Genomic DNA, 24433 nt, shown 5'->3' on the forward strand with positions numbered 1-24433 from the left:
TCATGGCATTGTTGTATTTAGATCTCTGTTAACTGTTTGTGAAGAGCAGCCAAGGGTGATTCAGGCTCTTCTTGGTGGTTTTTTATCATTGGCCCATTGGTGGAGAAGGTGGTAGTGGCTGTCACTCAGTAAGTGAAGTTGCAGGAGGTGTGGGTGTAGTTGTGTCTTATGGGGGCTGTTGTTGTCTCCCACTCAATCAGACACAAATTACAATTGAATAACCTTCAAAAAAAACTTGTCAGTCTTGCAGGTCCCGAGTGTTCTTGGTGTTGCTGGAAAGCAGAACGTGTTCTTAAGCCCCAGGAATCTGCAAGAGCACTCTCTCTTTAAATATCCAAAATAGTCAAGCTGCTTTTTAAACCTTCAGAATGGCGGCACCCTCTGGACTGGCAAAAGTCCACAGCTCAGCCCACCTTTCTCTTCACCTTCTCCATTTGTTCCCCAGCCATTGTGCACAGTCCTCCGTGCAGTCCCTGGCTAGCAGGGTGATTTTTAGGTTAATTCTTAAGTCCTACCACCCCAGGAATCTGCAAGAGTGCTGTCTCTTTAAACATCCAAAATAGTCGAGCCGCTTTTTAAACCTACAAAATGGCGGCATCCTCCAGATGGGCAAAAGTCCACAGCTCAGCCCACCTTTCTCTTCACCTTCTGTTTGTTCCCCAGCCACCATGCACAGTCCTCCATGCAGTGCCTGGCTAGCAGGGTGATTTTTAGGTTAATTCTTAAGTCCTACCACCACTCGGGAATTTCCAAACTGTGCCGTCAGGATCGCTCACGGCCGCTACCAGACCACAGCTCCGTATGTCTCCTTTTTTGGTCTTTTCACGCAAATTCTTCTGCTATTTGGGGTTTAGTCCACTTCTATATCCTTCCCTTCAAGCCTCAGGGGTCCAGGATTATCTCTTCTGTGTCTGTGTTAATTGGTTTCCCTTTTCTTTGTTGAAGACGGTCTGTGCAGTCTTTCTGCCTAATCCACCATCTTGTCCTGATCTTTCTTAAACAAAAGCTCTCTTTCTGGTATTCTTGCTTTCAGCCAAGATCTATCTGACATCAGCAATGATGTCCCACGTTTCACGTTCTCTTCTGAATTCAGTTTGGATTTCTGGAAGTTCTCTGTCAATATACTGCTGCAGCCATTTTTTAATTACCTTCAGTAAGATTTTACTTGTGTGTGATATTAATGATATTGTTTGATAATTTCCACATTCTGAGGGATCACCTTTCTTTGGAAAGGGTACAAATATGGATCTCTTACAGTCAGTTGGTCAGATAGCTGTCTTCCAAATTTCTTGGCATAGATAAGTAAGTGCTTCCAGCATGGCATCTGTTTGTTGAAACATTTCAATGGGTATTCCATCAGTTCCTGGAGCCTTCTTTTTCACCAATTCTTTCAGTACAATTTTGACTTCTTCCTTCAATACCATTGGTTCTTGATCATATGCCATTTCCTGAAATAGATGAAGATCGACCAGTTCTTTTTGGTACAGTGCCTCTGTGTCCTTCCATCTTCTTTTGATGCTTCTTGCATCATTCAATATTTTGCACATAGAATCTTTCAATACTGCAACTCGAGGCTTGAATTTTTTCTTCAGTTCTTTCAGATTGAGAAATGGCAAGCGTGTTCTTCCCTTTTGGTTTTCTAACTTCAGGTCTTTTCACATTTCATTATAATAATTGACTTTGTCTTCTCCAGCTGCTCTTTGAAATCTTCTGTTCAGCTCTTTTATCTTGTCATCTCTTCCATTTGCTTCAGCTACTCTTCATTCGAGAGCAAGTTTTAGAGTGTCTTCTGATATCCATTTTGGTCTTTTCTTCCTTTCCTGTCTTTTTAATGCCCTTTTGCCTTCTTCATGGATGATGTTCTTGATGTCATCCTCTGGTTTTCTGTCATTGGTGTTCAATGTGTCAAATCTATTCTTCAGATGGTTTCTAAATTCAGGAGAGATATAATCAAGGTCATATTTTGGCTCTTGTGAACTTATTTTAATTGTCTTCAGCTTCAACTTGAACTTGCATATGAGAAGTTGATGGTCTATTCCACAGTCATCTCCTGGCCTTATTTTGGCTGAAGATATTAAGCTTCTCCATCACCTGTTTCCACAGATGATGTCAATCTAATTCCTGTGTACTTCATCTGGTGAAGTCCACATGTATAGTCATTGTTTATGTTGTTGAACAAAGGTATATGCAACAAATAAGTCATTGGTCTTGCAAAATTGTGTCACACAATCTCCAGCATCATTTCTATCACCAAGGCCATGTTTTCCAACACTGGTATTTCTTCTTTGTTTCCAACTTTTGCATTCCAATTACTAGTAATAATCAATACATCTCAATTGCATATTTGATCAATTTCAGACTGCAGAACTTGGTAAAAATCTTCTATTGCCTCATCTTTAGCTTTGGTGATTGGTGCATAAACTTTAATAATAGTAGTATAACTGGTCTTCTTTGTAGGCATATGGATATTGTCCCATCACTGACAGCACTGTACTTCAGGATAGATATTGAAACCTTCTTTGTGACGATGAATGTCAAACCATTCCTTTTCAATTTGTCATTCCCAACAGAATAGATCATATGGTTATCTGATTCAAAATGGCCAAAACCAGTCCATTTTAGCTCATGAATGCCTAGGATATCAATCTCTATGTGTTCCATTTCATTTTTGACAACTTCAAATTTTATTGGATTCATACTTTGTAACTCCATGTTCCAATTATTAATGGATATCTGCAGCTGTTTATTCCCATTTTGAGTCATGCCCCATCAGCAAGTGGAGGTCCTGAAAGCTTCACTCCATCCACATCATTAAGGCTGACTCTACTCTGAAGAGGCAGCTCTTACCCAGTCATATTTTGAGTGCCTTTCAACATGAGGGGCTCATCTTCTGGCACTATATTAAACAATATTTCAGGGCTATTCATAAAGTTTTCTAGTAACATATCAGATGTGCACTGCTATTCATAAGGTTTTCACTGGCCAGTTCTTTGAGAAGTGGATGGCCCCTTTCTTCTTACTAGTCTTAGTCTGGAAGCTCTGCTGAAACCTGTCCGCCATAGGTGACCCTGCTGGTATTTGAAATACTGGTAGCATGGCCTCCAGCCTCACAGCAAAACACAAGCCACCATAGTACAACAAACTGACATACGAGTGGTGGAAAATAAATGAATAAATAAATAGGAGTACTTAAATCTTTGAAATGGCCAGCTCTATTACTTCTCCCCACAACTCTAAAAACCCCACTACCATTCAGTCAATTCCCACTTTCCAGTGTCAACTGAACTACCCTGTTAAAATTAGAAATGGGCAGTGGTGATGGGTGCCCAACAGAATGACCATAATTAATGTCACTGAATTATACATGTGAAAACTGGTTGAAATGAAAAATGTTTTGCTACATATATTTTGCCACATTGAAAAAGAAAAACTGTTAAAGGAATAGAAGGGGGCAGGGAGTGCTCATTGCACACCTGTATGTGGTCCTGTGAGATTCAGACTATCACATTGCATATGAGAGAAATGGTGACATACTGTTCTTTTTCTATTCAGTGTCTTCCCTAGTTGTATTTTGTAGCAAGATGGTAAAGCTTCTTTGAGTTACCAACCTTGGAGCTACAGTCATTACTTTAAAATAGTAGTCAAAGCCTTCACAATTCATCTGGATGGATAACATAAGAACCAATGCACTTGGTGTGAATATTGCTGAAGAGGCATAACCACACCAAAGGCAGATAAAAGAAACACATCTGGGAGACAGGACGGCACAATGCAATGCCATGAAGTATTTGGGTCCTGCAGCTCACAGCTAGAGAAGCACAAACTCAACACCTGCAGCATTTTGTTGACCATGAGGTCCATTAAAAGGTAGCAAACACTGATCGGTCCATCAGGAAACAGCTACAGGAAAGTGCTTCTGAAACAAATGACCCAAGGTGAAGTGTCTTCACCACTTTTGCGATAGGAAATCACTGCAACTCAGATATTTAACATTTTAGACAAAAGGCATCTGAACAAGAAGGAAAATACTATTAGGTTAACCCTAGAACAACAGCTATAATAAAAAAGCAAGGTGATTCTCCCAGCACAAAAATATATATGTACCATTCCATTTCATATACAAAATCATCCAACCAGAGTATTACTGAGTCAATTAGATTCTGGGATTGAAATACCTTTTGCACCAGATTATCAAATGATTTTTGGATTAGCTAGTTCAAAAGGATTTTGTGCGTTGCAAAGATGCCCAGGTCAGACAACAAGGACCCTCATGGCTTTTACAAAATTATTCTTGCATATATGCTGGTCAGAGTCATCCAAAGACTTTGGGCTATAGAAAGATAAAAGGTAACCTGGAAGATTTTCTAATTTGTGGATTCTGGAAATACAGATTTTCTGATTCTACAGACTCCTGCAGTGTCTGTCATAAATCCTCCTGGTACACAGATACTTTTAAACGTGAGTGTGCATACACACACACACATACTCACAACCAAAATGACTTTTCTTACTGATAAAGAAAAAACATGCTGCACAGAGAGACAAAGAGAATGGAACTATGTAGTCTTGTAGCAAATAAACCAGTTGCTGTCAAGGTGACCTCGACTCATAGTAACACCTTGTGTGTCAGAATACAGCTGTGCTCCGTAGGGTTTTCTTTTCATTGGCTGATTTTTTTGGAATTAGATTGCCAGGCCTTTTTTTTTCCCAAGGTGCCTCTTGGTGGACTTGAACCCCCAGCTTTTTGGTTAGCTCTCAAGCAAGTTAATGGTCTGTACCACCGAGAGACTCCATTTTAAAAAATAAGACCTTCAATTCAACTCTTTTAAATACTCAGGAATCAAATGATAATGAGATTAATTAGTAAGTAGACAAAGTTGAGTGGGCATGTATTGCTTTCTATATTCTATGTCTCTTTAAAAGTGTACAGAATGATTTCTATAGCACTATTAGTTCTGGTGGGAGCTCTGGTGGCATAGCTTTTAAGGCATCTGACTGCTAACCAGAGGGCTGGTGGTTCAACCCACCAGCCACTCCTCAGAAGGAAGATTGGGCAATCTACTTCTGTAGAGATGGCACCTCAGAAACCCAACAAGGGATTGCTATGAGTCGAGTTGACTCAACAGCAGTGATTTTGGGGTTTTTTTTTTTTTTTTAGTTTATTAGTTCTGGTGTGCAGTGCCTAAGCCATTTGACTGCTAACCAGAAGGTTGGTGGTTCAAAACCACGAGTTGCTTCATGGAAGGAAGATAGAGCAGTCTACTTCCATAAAGATTTACTGCCTTGGAAACCCAGTGGGGATCACTGTGAATTGGAATCAACTCAATGGCAGTGGGTTTGGCTTATGATTAGTATCATTTAGTCTAATGACATCAACTCTCAAAACTCAGGCAAACTGAAGAAAATATCTCCAGTGAAAGGTGACAAATGCCAGGGAGCTAGTTCCAGCTTTTTATATTTAAAGATTTTAATACATTAATGAAATCCTTAGATAAATTATTTCTCAGCTAACTGTTTTACTGAGATTAGCAGAAGCTCTTTTACAGCTTTGCATATTGTTGCTCAAATGTCATCTCTGTGGGTTACAAAATGTCACTATACCTCCTTAGTGGGTGAGTTTTTCCTGCTTTAGTGGGAAAAGTATATGAAGGTCAAAAAATAAAGTCCATTGGGTGAAATCTTCATTTCACAGCTCACTGATATTGAGACCGCCACCACCTAGGGTGACACTCACATGGAAAACATCTTTGGCTCTGTGGGGTGACACGTCCACCACTCTGTGAAGATGCCCTTCCGGTCAAACAATATATCTGGGGAGCTAAAATGAGGCTGAGAACAAGCTGAACAAGAGCTCTTACTCCAGATGGAAAAATCAATTAGCAAGACTTGCATGAGGTTCCCTTTACATGTCTAGTCACAGAGATCATTATTTGCTTTATCCTGGGTGACTTCACTGTTTTGTTTTGCTTTAATTGTAGCCATTGGTGGTCAACAATAAATGAAAACGTGTTTGAATTTTCACAAGTGTGCATGTGTAACTTCTACACAGCTAATTACCAACAAAGATGCAGTTTACAAACACTTCCAAATGTCTTCAGTCTAAAATTTTCCCATGATGCTTCATTTACTTGAATATTTTCCTTTACAATGAATGTAAATAGAGCATGATTTCAGACTGTTGCTTATTATCCTTCTCCACTTCAAGTACTAACAGTACAGAATTTGAATTCGAGTTTTCATCAACTCTGACTCATGGCGACCCCATGTGTGTCAGAGTAGAACTGTTCTTTGTAAGGTTTTCAGTGGCTGAGTTTTCAGGAGGAAATCAACAAGCCTTTCTTCCATGGTACCTCTGAATGGATGGACTCAAACTGCCAATCTTTGGGTTAGCAACCAAGTGCCTTAACCGTTTGCACCTCTCAGGAACTCTATGAAAGATTTGAAGGGCCCAATAATAGCACTCTTCTTCCTTCTCTGACTTTTGTAACTGTTTGAGAACTAAGTAAAAGATTAAGACAAATGAGAGATCAGAGTAGGGCATCACCTTTACTGCTTGGAGGACGTTATCAACAGGCCTGATAATTCTCTACTCATGCCCTCCCCCAAGCTTAGACCACAGTCACCCCAGCGAGAGGGAACGTCTGAGTCCTGAGCCATCACTGGTCCTCCTGGAGACCGAAGGATCTAAATATACACCCTGCAGGCCCAATTTGAATAAATTAATTCCTCCTTGGGTGGCACAGTGGTTAAGTACTCAACCACTAGCCAAAAAGTTGGCAGTTCGAACCCCTCAGAGGCACCTCAGAAGACAGGCCTGACAGTCAGCTTCTGAAAGGTCACAGCCTTGAAAACCCTGTGGAGCGCAGTTCTACTCTGGACACACAGGGTTGCCATGAGTTAGAATCAACTCCACAGCAGCAAACAGCAATGGATCCTCCCCATGGAGAAACTTGGGCCATGGTTATATCCTAGCAGTCAAACTGTGGAGAGGGGTAAAGAAGTTGGGCAAAACTCAGGAGTGCTTAGGGAAAATTCTTCCTCACAGAAACCAGAGGAGTAATGAAGAGTTTTCCCCTTTAATACAAATTGTTTTTCATGTAATTTAACCAGACAGTATGCAGTTTTTTGAGGAGAGGTATTATTTTTCATAAACATAGCATGTTTACAGAAAAAAAAAATTAATGGTCATTAAACACTATTGATAGCATGACAAATTTACTTCAAAACTTTGCCAACCTGCATACATATTTCATTTCAGTGACACTATAATCAACCTGTACATACTGTTCTCCATTTCTGTTTTTGTACTTGACATTGTTGCACAGACACCTTTCCATGTATCAGCATCAGCTGATATTGCATTTGCGTTGCCTTCATTCCCAGCAAGACTATGCATTTACAAGTGACACCTGGGATTTCATTTTTATTTATTTGTACAAATACTCTTTATACTTTGAATAGTTATTCTTTAATGAGATATATTTATCTCATTTTTTTTATTATGCTGTTTTTTGTCTTATGTTTGGGATACAACATTTCATCTTGTAAATTAAAAATTAAGAAGTTTTATGAGTAAGTCGAAACTATCCATCTGGCTTTTGTCTTACAAAGCCTGAATGAATATATGTATGTGCATATATAAGGAGCTCTGGTGGTGTAGTGGTTAAGACATTTGGCTGCTAACCAAAAATACCATCAGTTCAAACCCACCAGCCACTCTGTGGAAAAAAGATGAGGCAGTACACTTCTGTAAAGATTTATAGCCTTGGAAACCCAGTGGGGGTCACTATAGGTCAGAATCAACTCAGTGGCAGGGAATGGTTTGGTTTGGGATACCTATATATACAGGCACATATCACAGATACTGCATGTTCAGTTCCAAACCACCACAATAAAGAAAATACTGCAATAAAGTGAGTAGCACAAATATTTTGGTTTCTCAGTGCATGTAGAAGTTATGTTTATACTGTACTGTAATCTATTAAGTGTGCAGTACCATTATGAAAACTTTTACAATATTGTAAGAATTACCAGCATGTGACACAGAGACATGAAGTGCGCACATGCTGTTGGAAAAATGGCACCTATAGACTAGCTTAATGCAGGGTTGCCACAAACCTTCAATTTGTAAACATGCAATATCTGTGAAGCATAATAAAGCAAAGTGCAATAAAATGAAGCATGCCTGCATGTGTGGGGGATGTATGTGTGTATGATCCCTGGGTGATGTAAATGGTTAAGCACTCAACTACTGGCCAAAAAATGGTGGTTCAAACCCACCCACCCAGAGGTACCTCGGTTGTCAGCTCTGGCTAAGTATTTCTGAAAGGTCCAAAGCAAACCAAAACCAAACTCCCTTCTGTCAAGTCTATTTGGACTCATAGTGACCCCTCCTTGGGTTTCCTAGGCAGTATCTCTATGGAAGTCGATTGCCCAGTCTTCCTTCCGAGGAGTGGCTGGTGGGTTTGAACCACCAGCCTTTTGGTTAGCAGTCAAATGCCGTAGGCACTGCACCACCAGAGCTTGATATATTTATTTATTCCAGTTTTAAATTTGGCACTGTACCACCAGGGCTTGAGATATATATATAAAAATAAAATTTAAAACTAGAATATATATATATTTATGTATATTCTAGTTTTAAATTTTATTTATATATGTATATATTGTAGTTTTAAATTTTATTTTTACTTTTTGTGATCCATGTGAAATGTATTGCAGTAATAGCTTATTAATACATTGATGTAAAGCAATTCTTCATAGTCATGTTCAACTATTATTTATTAAATATAGATTTATTCTCCCACTAGAAGTACAGTTTTAAACATAGTTTTTTATATAAACCATAATTCATATTCTAGAAACTTAGGTTCACTATTGAGCTTAAACCTATTAAGGGATTTTTATTTTTAAGAATTGGAATTGACACCTTTTTTCATTTTAAACTTCAAAGGGCCTTGAACTCTAAGCCTGCTCAGGAGAATAAAATGTCCATCTATTTGTACAATTTTTTAAAAGTAGAAACAGTTGTATAAATATTCATGAAAATGTGAAAGAATTTCTATGGCATATTCTCCATGGTGAAATTCATCTGTGAAAAACAACTTCAGTCTTAGGAGGCAACTTCAAGCTTTCAGAAAATTTAATTGCTCGGATGTTGATATTGATCACAGTCAAACCAGGCAGTATCCCTAAAGCAAAATACAACAATAACAAAAGAATATACAATAAAAAACAAACAAAAAACTTAGACTACAGTGACAAAAGTGATATGCAGTATAACCAATTGCTGTCGAGTCAGCTCTGACTCATGGCAACCCATGTGTGTCACAGAACTGCGCTTGCTAGAGTTTTCAGTAGCTAATTTTTCAGAAATAAATCACCAGGCCTTTCTTCCACGTGCCCTCTAGGTGAGACTCAAACCTCTAGCCTTTCCATTATTGCTGTTGTTAGCTGCCATTGGGTCAGTTCCGACTCATGGCGACCCTCTGTGTGCAGTGTAGGTCTGTTCCATAAGGTTTCAAGGCTGTGACCTTCTGAGTAGATCGCCAGGCCTTACTTTCTAGGTGCCTCTAGGTCATTTTGAACCACCAACCTTTTGATTAGTAGTCAGCACTTAACCTTTAGTGCCACCTGGGAGTTCTTCTTTCCAATAAAACTCCATTGCCCTTGAATTGACACCAACTCATCGCAGCCCTGTAAGAGAGAGTAGAACTACCACGTACAGTTTCCAAGACAGGCAGACTGCCATATCTTTTTTCTGCAGAGTAGCTGGTGAGTTTTAACTCCCAAATTTTCAATTAGCAGCCGAGTGCTTTAACCACTACACCACCAGGGGTCCTCTTTTCCTTATATGTATATGCAATTCTGAAAAAAAAAAAAAAAACAAACCTGTTTCTCTTTTGAGACAGTCTTTTGAAGAAAACTTTTGCATGAATAGTACTTTTAGGACATTAAAACAGTTTTATGCTGTACAAGATCTTCCTCTAATATGTGGTCTCCATCTACTCTGAACAGATCTGTTCATTCTTCCCTCACCCCTTTTTTATCTTTCATTGATTTCTCAACTCTTAACTTCTCACCTTAGCTTCGTTTCCCAGCTCTCACACCAGCTATTGTTTTTGTGTGCAGTTGAGTTAGTTCCAGCTCTGGTGCTGTGAACTGCTTGTATGGCCCCTTTAGCCAGTCTTTGTAACAGCCACCGATGATTGCATGTTGTTGTTGTTGTGTTATCAGGTGCTGTCGAGTGATCTCCAACCTATACTGAACTTATGTACAACAGAACGAAGCACTGCCCAGTCCTGTGCCAGCCTCATGATCCTTGCCGTACCTGAGGCCATCATTGCAGCCACTGTGTCAATCCTTCTTGAGGGCCTTCCCCTTTGTCCTTGAGCCTCAACTTTACCAAACATATCCTTCTGTAGGGAATGGTCTCTTCTGACAACATGACCAAAGTAGGTGACATAAAGTCTGGCCAAGGAGCATTCCGGCTGCACTTCTTCCAGGACAGATTTGTTAGATCTTTTAGTGGTTCATGTTCCTTTCAGTAATCTTTGTCAACACCACAAGTCAAAAACATCAACTCTTCTTCGGTCTTCCTTATTCATTGTCCAGCTCTCACGTGCATATGAGGCAATTGAAAATACCATAGCTTGGGTTAGGCGCACGTTAGTCTTCAAGGAGACATCTTTGCGCTTTAGCACTTGAAAGAGGTCTTTTGCAGCACATTTACCCAGTGCAATACATTGTCTGATTTCTTGCCTGCTGCATCCATTGGTGTTGATTGTAGAACCAAGTAATATGAAATCTTCAACAACTTCAATCTTTTCTCCATTTATCATGATGCTGCCTATTCATCCAGTTGTTAGGGTTTTTGTTTTCTTTATTACTTGTACAGTAATCCATACTGTAAACTGTAGTCTTCAATTTTCATCAGTAAGTGCTTCAAGTCATCCTCACTTTCAGCAAAGTTGTGTCTGTCATCTGCGTATCGCAAGTTGTTAATGAGTCTTCCACCAATCTTGATGCCACAGTCTTCTTCATATAATCCAGCTTCTTGGATTATTTGCTCAGCATACAGATTGAATAAATATGGTGAAAGAATACAACCCTGACACACTCCCTTCCTGATTTAAAACCATGCAGTGTCCTCTTGGTCTGTTCTGGTCTATATACAGGTTCCTCATGAGCACAATAAGCGTTCTGTGTCAATATACTGCTGCAACCATTTTTGAATTAACTTCAGTAAGATTTTATTTGCATATGATACTAATGGTATTGTTCAATAATTTCCACATTCTGTGGGATCACCTTTCTTTGGAATGGGTACAAATATGAATCTTTTCCAGTCATTTGGCCAGGTAGCGGTATTATAAATCTCTTGGCATAGCCAAGTGAGTGCCTCCAGTGCAGTATCTGTTTATTGAAACATCTCAGTGAGTATTCCGTCAATTATTGGAGGCTTTTTTTTTTTTTTTTTTGCCATTTCCTTCAGTGCAGCTTCAACTTCTTCCTTCAATACCATTGGTTCTTGATCATATCAACCAGTTCTTCTTGGTATAGTGACTCTGTGTATTCCTTCCATCTTCTTTTGATGTTTCCTGCATCATTAATATTTTGCCCATAGGATCTTTTAATATTGCAACTTGAGGCTTAAATTTTTTCTTCAGTTCTTTCAGCTTGAGAAATGCCAAGTGTGTTCTTCCCTTTTGATTTTGAATGACTGCATAGAACTATGCAGATGTGAGGTGCTTTTGGCCCACCAAGGGGATTGAATAGCTTGCTAATAATGTAAATAAGGTGCATGGCACCCTTGTGGGAGTGGAACTATGCAAATGAGGTATACAGAACCCCTAATGTGGGGATTGGTCAGTGTTGCCATCCTGCTAGGCTTAAAATGGACCATCCCAGAGGTGGAAAGAAGGGATCTCTTAACATCAAGAAAGAATACCCAGTAGTAAAGCTCATCCTTTGGGCTTGAGATCCCTGTGCTGAACCTCCTCAATCCAGGATTCAGAGAGCTGTGATATCAGAGACAGAGAGAAGCAATGACAGGAAATGGCAGCAACAAGGTCAGCAGAACCAAGAGACTGGCACAAGACAGAGTGGTGTGCTTTGGCCCATAGGAGCAAGAAAACTGAGTGCCTTAGGGCAGGAGCTTTGCTGGCAGAGTGGAGTGACTCTAGGTATTTCTCTGTGGAGCTAGGCTTACTGATTCATGGAGCAAAAAAAGCTGAATGTCTTTGGGCAGGAGGCTTGCTGGAGTTGGGTGCCTCCAGGCACTTAGAGAAGCTAGGTTTGCTGACCCATGGAGCAACTTTGGGGCCAAGGCTTCCTGGCAGAGAGGGGTGCTTCTGAGCACTTATCAGCAGAGCTGAAAGAGCTTTGTAACACTTGTCTGAGCAGAGCAAGGCCAAGCAGTGGGCCTGAGAGAGGTATGCCTGTGGGCACTGCTGAGAAAAGGCTGTGCTGATCAAAGAACAGTATCTTGAGTCATTCCTGATCCTGAATTATAACCTCTGGTGGTGTAGTGCCTAAGGCATTTGACTGCTAACCAGAAGGCTGGTGGTTCAAGCCCACCAGCCACTCCTTGGAAAAAAGGTTGGGAAATCTACTTCTGTAGTGATACCTCCTCGGAAATCCAAGGAGGAGTTGCTATGAGTCGTATCCGACTCAATGGCAGTGAGTTTGGTTTGGTTTTTGGAAATCCCTAAAAGCTCCTTAATCATAAGTATTATCTGTGAGTACTGTTTGGCCATAGCAATGAATCACTGAACCCAGCACAGAAGTGGAGAGTGCTGTGGGAGGGACAGTTGGTGTCAGAATTGGTAAAAAGGTTGGAGGATGGAGTCATGTCTGACATCTGCCTCATAAGAATCAGGCTTGGGCTGTTGATCTTGATCCTCCTCCCCCCTTGTGAAGTTAGAAGAGGTCAGATGCCACCCCTGCCCCCACACCATTTTTATACCAACTCATAGGGGTCCCATATGCTGTGAGCTCTGAGCTCTAAACTCATGTGCTACAAACTAGCTCACACTACTTCCACTCTGTTTCTGCATTTCTTCATCTCCTCCTCTCCACTCTCTTCCTCTAGGGGATGTCTGTTTTCTCCTGAGCATTTGTCTCAATGACTGGCTTATTAAGGGAGGAGAGGCAGGATAGGTTAAAGCTCAGGATCTTTGGTAGCAGCAGACTAGGCAGGAGTTTCTACATGTATCACAAAGCACCTCTGCTTTCTGAGAAGATTATTATGAGAGTTGGTACTTTCTAGTAATGATGCATGTTGTTAATATTATGGCTTTCAAAAAGCAGTTGTCATCAAGTTGATTCCAACTAATGGTGACTTCATGTGTTTAAGGGTAGAACTATCTCCACAGAGTGGCTGATTTTTTAGAATTACATCACCAGATCTTCCTTCTGAAGCACCTCTGGGTAGTTTCCAACCTCCATCCTTTTGGTTAGCAGCTGAGAACCATCCAGAAACTTCCATGAGATATTGAATTAATTCATTCTCACTTCTCTCCCTGTCCTTGATGTTAACCTGACTCTATCATCATTTCTTATGCTTCACAGGAGGAAGAGGAGAATAAGGCTGGCACAATTTCTATGGCCAGTTCTATATCTCAGATCCACTGTTTTCTACTTCTCATCATTTAAATTCGTGGCATTGACTGCCACAGACTTCTGCATACTGTTCACTACCATTTCTGTGACCTGATTCTACTGTGTTACATGTGTCTGTATCTGTCACATTTTTCTCCTCTACTTCACTCTATTGATCTCTTAAGCCCTAAACTCTACTCATGATCTATGGTTAGACAATGCAAACTCCTGCTTTCTAGTCTGCTTTGATGCTAAGACCAACCACCTCTGTTCCACGGTAGCCACACGATTAGCGTTTCCTGCCCTAAACCTTATCAAGTAAAAGCACAGTCTTTTGCTATCCCAAGTGGTTATCCTGAACCCATTGGTTCTCAAAGTAAGAACTTAACCAGCAAAAGTAACTTCAGCATCACCCAAGAACTTGTCAGAAGTGCGTATTCTCAGGCCACACCACAGAATACTGAGTCTGGGGTCCAGTAGGGATGAGCCCAGTAATCTGTGTTTTTAACAAGCTTGGCAAGGGATTGTGATGTTTGTGAAAGCTTGAGAATCACTGTCTCAACATGCTTTCTCTTTTCCTGGTCCTCACACTTGAATAGTTTTTGTAGGAAACATCTTATGTTTGAAGGTCATTGTGGTAGTTAAGGTTATGTGTCAACTTACCTGGGCCATGGTTTTGAGTGGCTTGGCAGCAGGATATAGTTATTCCCCATGATGAGATTGCAATCACCTCCATGGTGCAATCTGCTGTGACTAGCTAAGTGGTAGAAGGGGAGTTACCTTCAGAGTGTGGCCTGCTACCATTATATATGGAGAAGCTTTGGGAAAGGTCTCAAGCTTTTGGGCACATTTGGATCTTACATTTGACAAAGTCTTCATCTCTATTTCCTGGACTTGAACTAGTGGCTTGCTTTGTTGCCTACTTATCTTGGGATTGTGCCATTTTACCTGCTGGTCTTGTGTTCATCAGCCTCAGCAGCCAGCACCTGCATGAATTAGGAATCATCTCCAGTCCAGTGGGCCTGGAACAAGAGGCAGAGCTGAAGCCCAAGGTCATGAATTTAGGCTTATAGCCTCCTAAACTGTAAAAGAATAAATTCCTGTTTCTTAAAGCCATCCATTTGTGGTATTTATGGTTATAGCAGCACTAGTGAACCAAGACAGTCATAATGTACCATTTTGAAAATGATTATTACAGATAATTTTAAAAGGCTAGGTCAAATATCAAAATGTCAATACTTGGTGAGTTTTTTCTTATTCATTATAACAAAAGATGGTGATGACCCAGATAAATGAAAGTACAATAAACCATAAGAATCATCTTAATCAGAAGGTTTAACATCTTCACTGGGAAAAAATAAAGTTTGTTTTTTTTTTAATTAAAAAGAACAAAAAAAACCAAACTCACTGCTGTTGAGTCGGTTCCGACTCACAGCAACCCTTCCTTGGGTTTCCGAGGCAGTATCTCTATGGAAGTAAATTGCCCAGTCTTCCTTCCAAGGAGAGGCTGATGGGTTTGAACCACCAACCCTCTGGGTATCAGTCAAATGCCTTAGGCACTGCACCACCAGAGCTCCTTAACTAATGTACTGTTGTTATATGCCGTCAAGTTGGACCCGACTCATAGCGACCCCTCCTTGGGTTTCCGAGGCGGTATTACTATGGAAGTAGATTGCCCAACCTTCCTTCCGAGGAGTGGCTGGGGGGTTTGAACCACCAGCCTTCTGGTTAGCAGTCAAGTGCCTTAGGCACTATGCTACCAGAGCTCCTAACTAATGGCCTAATACTTGGAAATTCCAATTTTGATTAATTTGAAGACTGTTTAGGCTATCCATATCTTTCTGCTTTTTACCTGCACTGCTCATCAGCATCTTTACCAGCATTTTAATATTACTATTATTTAAAGAGACAGAGAGAGAACGTTCTGGTAGCATAGTGCCTAAGGCACTTGGCTGCTAACCAGAAGGCTGGCAATTCAAACCCACCAGCCACTCCTCACAAGGAAGGTTGGGCAATCTACTTCCGTAATGATACTGCCTTGGAAACCCAAGGAAGGGTCACTATGAGTCGGGTCCAACTTGATGGCACATAACAATATTATTTAAAAAAGTAAAAAATGAGCGCTGGTGGTGCAGTGCCTAAGGCATTTTACTGCTAACCAGCAGGCTGGCAATTCACACCTATCAGCTACTCCTTGGAAGGAAGACTGGTCAATCTACTCCATAGAGATACTGCCTCAGAAACCCAAGGGGAGGGGTCGCTGTGAGTTGGAATCAACTCAACAGCAGTGAGTTTGGTTTTTTTAAATAAATTTGAAGACTGTTTAAGCTGTCCATATCTTTATACTATTTGCCTGCACTACTCATAGCGGGATGGCAGTGGGTTTGGCTTTTGGGGGGTCATATATTAGTTAAATCATGGTTGTATAGGTTCATTATATTATTGTTTCTACTTGTGTGTAAGTTTGGAAATCTTGTTTTAAAATAATAATTACTTACTAGTAGCAGCGTCATTCTATCCCCATGTTACATGGATCCAAATAAAATGGCTTTCACTCTTGTCACAACCCTCTTGTTCATAAATATTAGCAATGACTTTATTGTGCCTATTGAGTAGTTTTATTTTACTCTAAATGAATGGATGGGTGGATTAGATAGATAGGTAGGTAGATAGATAGAAAGAAAGAAAGAACATGGTCACCAAAGTTAGTGTTGAAGAAACGGCCAACAGCCAAGATATTTGTTTGATATGTATATTTCTGGTAATATTGTGTTGTTGTTGTTATGTGCCGTTGAGTCAGACCCAACTCATAGTGTCAACCCAACCCCTCCTTGGGTTTCTGAGGCGATATCACTATGGAAGTAGATTGCCCAACCTTCCTTCCAAGGAGTGGCTGGTGGGTTTGAACCGCCAGCCTTCTGGTTAGCAGTAAAGTGCCTTAGGCACTACGCTATAGGTAGTATAAATAGAAAAACTCTTTAGAAAGACAATTTCAGCAAATCCAGATATGCATCAAAAGACATCAAAATATTAATATACATAAACTTTATTGATTGGAACCTGTTCTAAAGGGATGAGCTCTGGTGGAGCAGTGGTTGAAGCATTTGGCTACTAACCAAAAAGTCAACAGTATGAACTCACCAGCCACTCCATGAGAGAAAATTGAGGCAGTCTGCTTCCATAAAGACTTACATCCTTGGAAACTCTATGGGGGCAGTTCTGCTCTGTCATATAGGGTTGCTGTGAGTTGGAATCGACTCAATGGCAGTGGGTTTGGATTTTTTTTTTTTTCCTGTATTCTAAAGGGAGAGAAATCCTAATTTCAGAAAAAGTTTTGTACAGGAAGGTGAGCATTATAATAATTTTTTCATAATAGCATGCAAAAACCCAACCATTGCCATGGAGTCAGATGCGAACCATAGCGACCCCCTCCTTGGGTTTCCGAGGCAATATCACTATGGAAGTAGATCGCCCAACCTTCCTTCCTGGGAGTGGCTGGTGGGTTTGAACTGCCAGCCTTCTGTTTAGCAGTCAAGTGCCTTAAGCACTATGCTACCAGAGCTCCCTCGTAATAGCATAAGACATTAGAAGTTAATTTTATGACCAACCATAGGGAAACAGCTAAGTTACCCATCTGTATATATTCATTCAGTATAATCATTAAGATGATAGTTAAAAAATTATATTGCTTAAAATGGAAAGTGAAAAAAGAAAGACACAAAATTAGATGTATAGTAGGATTAGAACTGTGCAAAAATAAGTGCAGTAAAAGAAACTGCTCCTGTTCAGGTAGTGATATGATCAGTGTTTTATTTCCTCTTGTTTCTCCCTTTTTTATTTTTTCAGTGGAAAATTCAGAGTTAGAAGTTATGACAGTGTAATTTCCAAGAATGTTTCCTTTCTGAGATAGTTTGGGCCTTTGTGATTTAGTAAGGGTACTTTTGATCCATAGGGAGCTAAATATTTTGAGATTCAAGAGGAGTGAGCACAACTCAAAGAATGTAATCAGTGTCACTGAATTGTACATGTAACTATTGAATTGCTGTATGTTTTGCTGTGTATATTCTCAACAAAAAAATTAATAAAATTAATAAAGGGGAGTGAGTAATACTGCTTCTCTGTTACTAGCAAAGCCTCTGGTGCTAACACTGAGATTCGTAAAGTCTAAAGTCATCCACTCCAATTGTGTCTTTCTTTTTTTTTTTTTTTTTTCCTCCAGTCTTGTTTCCATGGCACTTTAATAAAACATCTGGTAACCATTCAGTTGTATCTTTGCCCTAAAGAAGCAGAACTTGGCACTAGCACCAAAACCACCTCATCCTCTGGTTGTCTTATCCAGTACTTTTATTATATTTGGGCCATCAAGAATCCAAGTGGCTTCCTAGAGATGTACTGAACTGAATAGCAGCTGCATCATTATTCTACCAACTGGGAACTACCTCCCATGAAGTCAATGTGAACATGCTAAACTAAAATATGTTAAGAGGATGGGGGAACATCCATTATGGGATTTTTTTTTTTTTTTTTTTTTTTGTGATTTGGATGAAAGTTTACACAGCAAACTCACTTTTCATATAGCAGTTCACATACGTTGTCTCATGATATTGACTACAATTTGCCCCAGCTGTGTGATTTCCATAGCATTGGCCTTAGAGTCTGCTGTAGTCTTATTCTCTTATTAATAAGAAGTAACAATAATGTTATAGGAGAACTAGGTCCTCACCCCCCCATCACAAAGAGCCAATGATCACAACAGGTTGAAGAGGGAAAGTAAAAGGTTTATGGAGTATAGATGCCCAAGGAGACAGACAGAATAATTTCTCTAAAATCTCTGTCTCCTTGAGCAAAGGGGTAAACATGATAATATAGGGAAATGGGAAGGAGGTTGAAGAGCCCTTGGATTGCCAGGAGTGTCTTTGTTCTTCTCTTCCCTTGTTACTCCAGACTCAGTGTCCCTCTTCTCAGGATTGTCTTGCTTCATAGATTATGGCTGTCAGCCGAAGCCAGTCATGGGAGAGGGTTATGCTTAGAAGAATACATAATTGAAAATAACAAATCTAAAGAACTCAGTGCCTGTAAAGAGGTTGGCTATTCTGTTTACTTAAAAGAAAGCAAAACCAAAAACTTAAACTCACAAAAGAGAGGGGAAAATAGCAAGTTAGTCACTATGATGAATGTCTACCTTTAATCGTGCCTGGTAGTCTGTTAAAGTTCTGTAATTTTCAGTGAGGGGCCTATTTGGCCTTCCACTTCAGCCTTCCACAATATACACAGTAACACTAAGGAAAAGGAAGACACAGAGAGGTACATAAGAGGTACAGACAATAAAGATAAGATCTTTTACATATACAATACTGTGTTAACAGTGATAACAACTATTAATCTACAGGTAAGTAGATGGGTAGACAGGCTGAATGATCAGGTATGTCTAGGCAAAAGGGAATATACCCATGACCATATATAAGGCTGGCAGATGATATTTCTACATACGTATTTGCGTGCGCTGTAAGAACTGGAACTAACAGGGGGCAAAGGTATGATAACTTCTTAGTCACAGTCAACTACCCTGATGGAGCAAGGTGTTGGACCTGTGGGCTCAGGACCATGGTCTCAGGGGACATCAAGCTCAATTGTCGTAACATACTACACAAAAACATTGTTCTACATCCTATTTTGGTGAGTAGTGACTGGGGTCTTAAAAGCTTGCAAGTGGCCATCTAGATGCAATGATGGGTCTCTCTTTGTCCAGAGTGAAGAAAAATGAAGAAAACCAAAGATATATAGAAACAGCTAGTCCAAGAACTAGTGGACCATGCTAATCTCAACCTATATGACCATGAAAAAACAACAAAAAAACAAACTCACTGCCATTGAATCATTTCCAACTCATAGTGACCCCCACTGGGTTTCCGAGGCTGTAAATCCTTAAGGAAGTAGATCGTCCAACCTTCCTTCCATGGAGCAGCTGGTGGATTTGAACCACTAATCTTCTGGTTACCAATCAAGTGCCTTATCCACTATGCCACCAGAACTCCAAAGGAACTAGTTGGTACCCAGGCTACCACTGTCAACCATTTGGAAAGGGATCAGTGCAGGAGATCCTGGATAGAGTGGGAGAACAATGTGGAAAAAAACTCAAAATCATTTAAAAAAAAAGACCAGGTTTACTGGTCTGATATAGTCTGGTGAGACCCCTGAGACTATGACCCCTACTTATCTTCAGGTCCTGTGGCTTCTAGCCAAACAATAGACAGGCATATAGGATGAACATTTATATCAGGTAGATACACTCCTTAGAGCAATCAATCAATTGTGGAAGAACAGAAGGGCAGTATTTGTATATGGAGATAGCTCAGGGGGCAGGAATGCATAGGAAAGAAGGACACAGGGAAGAGGTAACTACAAGGAGGAAGTAGGAAGAGAGCTGTTACACTGTAGGGAATTGTAGTCAATGTCATGAAACTAAATGTGTATGAGCTACTGTTTGGAAAATGAATTTGCTCTGTAAAGTTTCACCTAAATTACAATAAAAATAAAAAAGAAGTAACAATAATATTATTCACCATGATAATAACTACTATTACTACTATTTTGGAGATACAAAAAGGCCAAATGGAAAGACGAGAACAATAAACTTCTCACATGCCAAAGCTTTATATTGTATGTTTCAGATGGTTTTACAGTATTTATTATATTCTTTCCATATTTAAGGATGATTCAGTTCAAATACCACATGTCCTTGAACCACATGCTATCTATAGCCTGTCAGTTTGTGACTTACTATGCTGAACCTCAGAATCCCTGAGGAGTGCAAACAGATAATGTGCTTGACTGCTAACTGAAAGGTTGGAAGTTTGAGTCTACTCACAGGTGCCTCAGAAGAAAGGCTAAGTGATCTACTTCTGAAATACCAGACACTGGAAACCTTGTGGAGCACAGTTCTACTCTGAGACATGTGAGGTTACCATGAGTTGGAATTGGCTCTACAGCAACTGATTAACTGGCTCTGTTTAACATAGATTTCATGAGTTCTAATGGGAAGGGTGGGAGTAGGGAGGAGGCAAAGGAACCCTTTGCCTCCACATATCATTAATATAAAAAATCAAAACCATGGGAGTGTAGAGTGAAAGTAAACAATTATCCAAGATTAACCTTGGACTCATTTCATTGTTTTATTTCTACAAGTAAATCATCTTTCTTCCAATTTTGAATAAGGCGATTGCTTTGCTGGCTTCTGAGGAGGCATAACTTTAAAGTCTTTCTTCTGGGTGTTTATTCATCTTATTGGAACAGCTTTCAATTCTCTTTAAAAATTAATTTGACTTTAATGTCTAGTTATTTAGGCCACCCCTGGGGTACGATTAAATTGCACTGGAGGAATTTTGATTTGACAAATGGCCATTGTATAGAAGCCTTTGATCCTCCACCATGGTGTTAACTAGCTATCTCTTGTTTTGTTGAGCTGTAAGCAAGATCAGAGTCTGTCTGCCCACACAGCGTGATTTGTGGTCAACACTGGGAGAATCCTTACTTCCAAGCCACCCTTGGGCTGCTGCAGCTCAGAGCTTAGAGGCTTCACTAATGCTTATCCACTGTCTCAGTTGTCTAATGCTGCTATAAAGAAATACCACAAGTGAACGGCTTTAACAAACAGAACTTTCTAATGCAGGGTGCCAGCCCTGGTAGAAGGTTATCTTTCTCTCCATCTGTCTTGGCATCAGTCTTCATCCTGAGTCTAGGAGGTTCACAGCACAGGAACCCTGAGTCCAAAGGACTTATATACTCTACTCCCGGCTCTTCTTTCCTAATAGTACTGAGGTCCCTCTCTCTGATCTCTTATCTCTGTTTTTGTCTCTTATAAGATAAAAGGTGATACAGGCCACACCCCAGGAAGATTCCCCTTACATTAGATCAGGGCTGTGACCTGAGGAAGGGTGTTGCATCACACCCTAATCCCCTTACAACTGACTGATCACATCAGATCATATCATGGGGGGTAATTAAATCATTACATAACTGCCAGTGAGAATCATGGCCTAATGAAGTTGACACATTTTTGGGGGGACACAGTTCAATCCACGACATCCACCTAGAGAAATTGGGCTCAGGTGGAAGTAAACAGAGGACTAAAAACCAAACCAGTTGTCATTGAATTGATTCTGACTTATGATGATTCCATGTGTGCCAGAGTAGAACTCTGCTCCTCTGGTTTTTTTCCTCTGGGTGAACTTGAACCTCCATTCTTTCAATTAGCAGCAAAGTGCATCACCATTTGCACCATAAACAGGACAAGATGAGTTTTTTTCATAGGCTTTTGGAGTTTTTCCTGGACATTTGGTGATGTTGAATGACATGAAGCCCTTTGCTTCCTCAAATAGGAATTCATAATCCTGGTTTTCCAATCTCTGAGACCTGCTCAGGTTTTCCAAAATTATCAAGAAAAACTAGCTTTAATTCATTTTCATTTTTAAAAAAAGCAAAAATGTCGTAGACTGTGTGTGGTTAAGGAGCTCTGGTGCCATAGTAGGTAAGACACCTGGTAGCTAACCAGGTCAGTGATTCAAACTCATCACTGCTCCCTGGGAGGAAGATGAGGCAATATCCTTCCATAAAGATTTACAGCCTTGGAACACCCATTGAGGTTGCTATGAGTCGGAATTAACTTGATGGCAGTGGGTTATGTATGGTTAGATGAGTAGAGAGAAAACAGGAAAATAGCTGAAAGTCATTGAAATTTTTTGCCGTGGTGGTTAGATGTACTGCCTTACATCTAGAGACAGAATAAAAATCATTAACACATTGTTGTTGTTGTTATATGCCATCGAGTCGGCCCCAACTCATAGCGACCCCTCCTTGGATTTCCGAGGCAGTATCACTACGGAAGCAGGATTGCCCAACCTTCCTTCCGAGGAGTGGCTGGTGGGTTTGAACCGCCAGCCTTCTGGTTAGCAGTCAAGTGCCTTAGGCACTATGCTACCAGAGCTCCCTCATTAACGCATAAGACCACATAAACATCTCAGATACTGACCTTGAAAAAGATTGCTCAGAAGCATATGCCCTTACTTAGGAGGCTTGAAGTGGGCACTTTTCCTGGTAGGTGGACATTGTCTAACTCTGCCATCTCCTTCTCCACCTGACAGATGGGGAACTCTCCATATCCAATGAAGATGACTCCCTGGAAAATGGGCAATCCCTGAGCTCCAGCCAGCTGTCTCTGCCTGCGCTGTCCGAAATGGAGCCTGTCCCGATGCCCAGGGATCCCTGCTCATATGAGGTGCTCCAACCTTCAGACATCATGGATGGGACAGGTAATGGCCCTGCAGGGTTGAGTGGATCCCCAGAATGTGGTATTAGGGACCTTCCACCTGCTGGACTTGGGGTTCTACTCTGGATCATCTTGACCATAAGGATCTGGAAGTTTGGAAGAAACTGACCAATTAGAACATACTGAGTATAAAAACATAAGGAGGATATGTGTATTTTTTACAGTAATTCTCTACAATCTCATTCTTATATTTTAGCTTCCATTTCCCCTCCTCATATTGGAGTATATTACATTTGTTGTTGTACAGTTTTGTTTTGTTTTTAATAACCTTGATCTCTTTAAAAAAGATGTGCCTTATTTATAATATTGATGATTTAAAATGCCATTGTTTTCTTTTGTAACACTCATTTGGGTTAAGATAGAACTAAATAATCTTGCACTTCTATGTGGTATCCATCTAATTCAGCCATTAGAAAGGCCCCAGACAGGCCTTTTAATCCTGGTCCCACTATGCCAAATTACTGAGTAAGTTGCATTCTGCCTACAGATGATTTTTTATGTCACCTGATTGGTCCAAAGTCATCTGAGCAGCCAATATACATTATCTCAGGTTTGCAGGGTGGTCCTGATTAGCCAGAAAATGGTCCCTCCCTGCTGCCAGTGAGGAATGGTAGTTGCTGTTAGGAAATTGGTCTGGAGAAAGGACGTCTTGGAATACCTGGTGTATGGGTAGAAAAGCCATGTCCTTTCCCCAACCGTGCACAGAGTCCATGTCAGCAGGAGCTCACATAGGAGGAAAGGGGAGATGGGTGTTTCACAAAGCTAATTTCAGTGCTTCACTTTGGGACCCAATGAGTCACTGCTCCATCAGTGTCTCAAACACTGAAAATAACAGTGCCCTTGAGATGTAGGAGAATTTAGTGCTCGTAAGGATTGTTTGCCAGGCTTTGATACTGCCAAGAGCCCTGCTTCCCAGATTAGAGAGGAAGAAGAGAGCAGAGGAAGGAGGGGTCATGGCATTCTTATTGTGACAGTGATAAAAGCAGGAGGGTGTGTAGCTGAGTTACATTTTTCTCCCCTGAGGAATTTTCTCCAGCTAGAGCAGTGAATTGTTTTGTTTGCTTGTTTTTATCCCATCTTCCTCATGACCTTATGACATGATAGATTTGACTGTTGTAGTAAAAACTGTCATCCCAGTGAAGTTACAAGGTTTCACTCTGTCATCAACCCAGGCTGGACCATAGTAGTAAGGTGTGTGCTGCCTCCCTATGGCATCTCTTACTGGAGCTAGCCAAGGGTGCCCTATGGGGAAAGAAAGAGTTGGGCTTGGTTCAGAGCAAAGAGAAATGGGGAGAATCAAGAAAACCACAATTCTGGGGAGTGAGAGGCAAGAGGACAGGGAATGATGAAAGGTATTTATTTGAAGCATCCTTTGCCTTTTCAAACCTTATAGGAGCTTTGAGGACCACAGTGACATCCTAAAACTGCAGATTACTGACTTAGAGGCTGCTCTGGTGGCATAATGCCTAAGACATTTGACTGCTAACCAGAAGGCTGGTGGTTCAA

The 24433-nt window shown here is 40.5% G+C and overlaps 1 protein-coding gene across 1 annotated transcript in view; it reads left to right on the forward strand.

Annotated features, from left to right (window-relative positions):
• PHACTR1 (phosphatase and actin regulator 1) overlaps positions 1-24433 on the forward strand; it is an 882368-nt gene that overhangs the window by 704073 nt on the left and 153862 nt on the right. Inside the window, exon 5 of the mRNA XM_042782390.1 lies at positions 22743-22910. Within this exon, the coding sequence (XP_042638324.1) occupies positions 22743-22910 (168 nt within the window). The remainder of the gene's footprint in view (positions 1-22742; positions 22911-24433) is intronic.

This window comes from Orycteropus afer, unplaced genomic scaffold, assembly GCF_000298275.1.
Source record: "Orycteropus afer afer isolate SDZICR_OR568_19922 unplaced genomic scaffold, OryAfe1.0 scaffold00012, whole genome shotgun sequence".
NCBI classification, from domain to species: Eukaryota; Metazoa; Chordata; class Mammalia; order Tubulidentata; family Orycteropodidae; genus Orycteropus; species Orycteropus afer.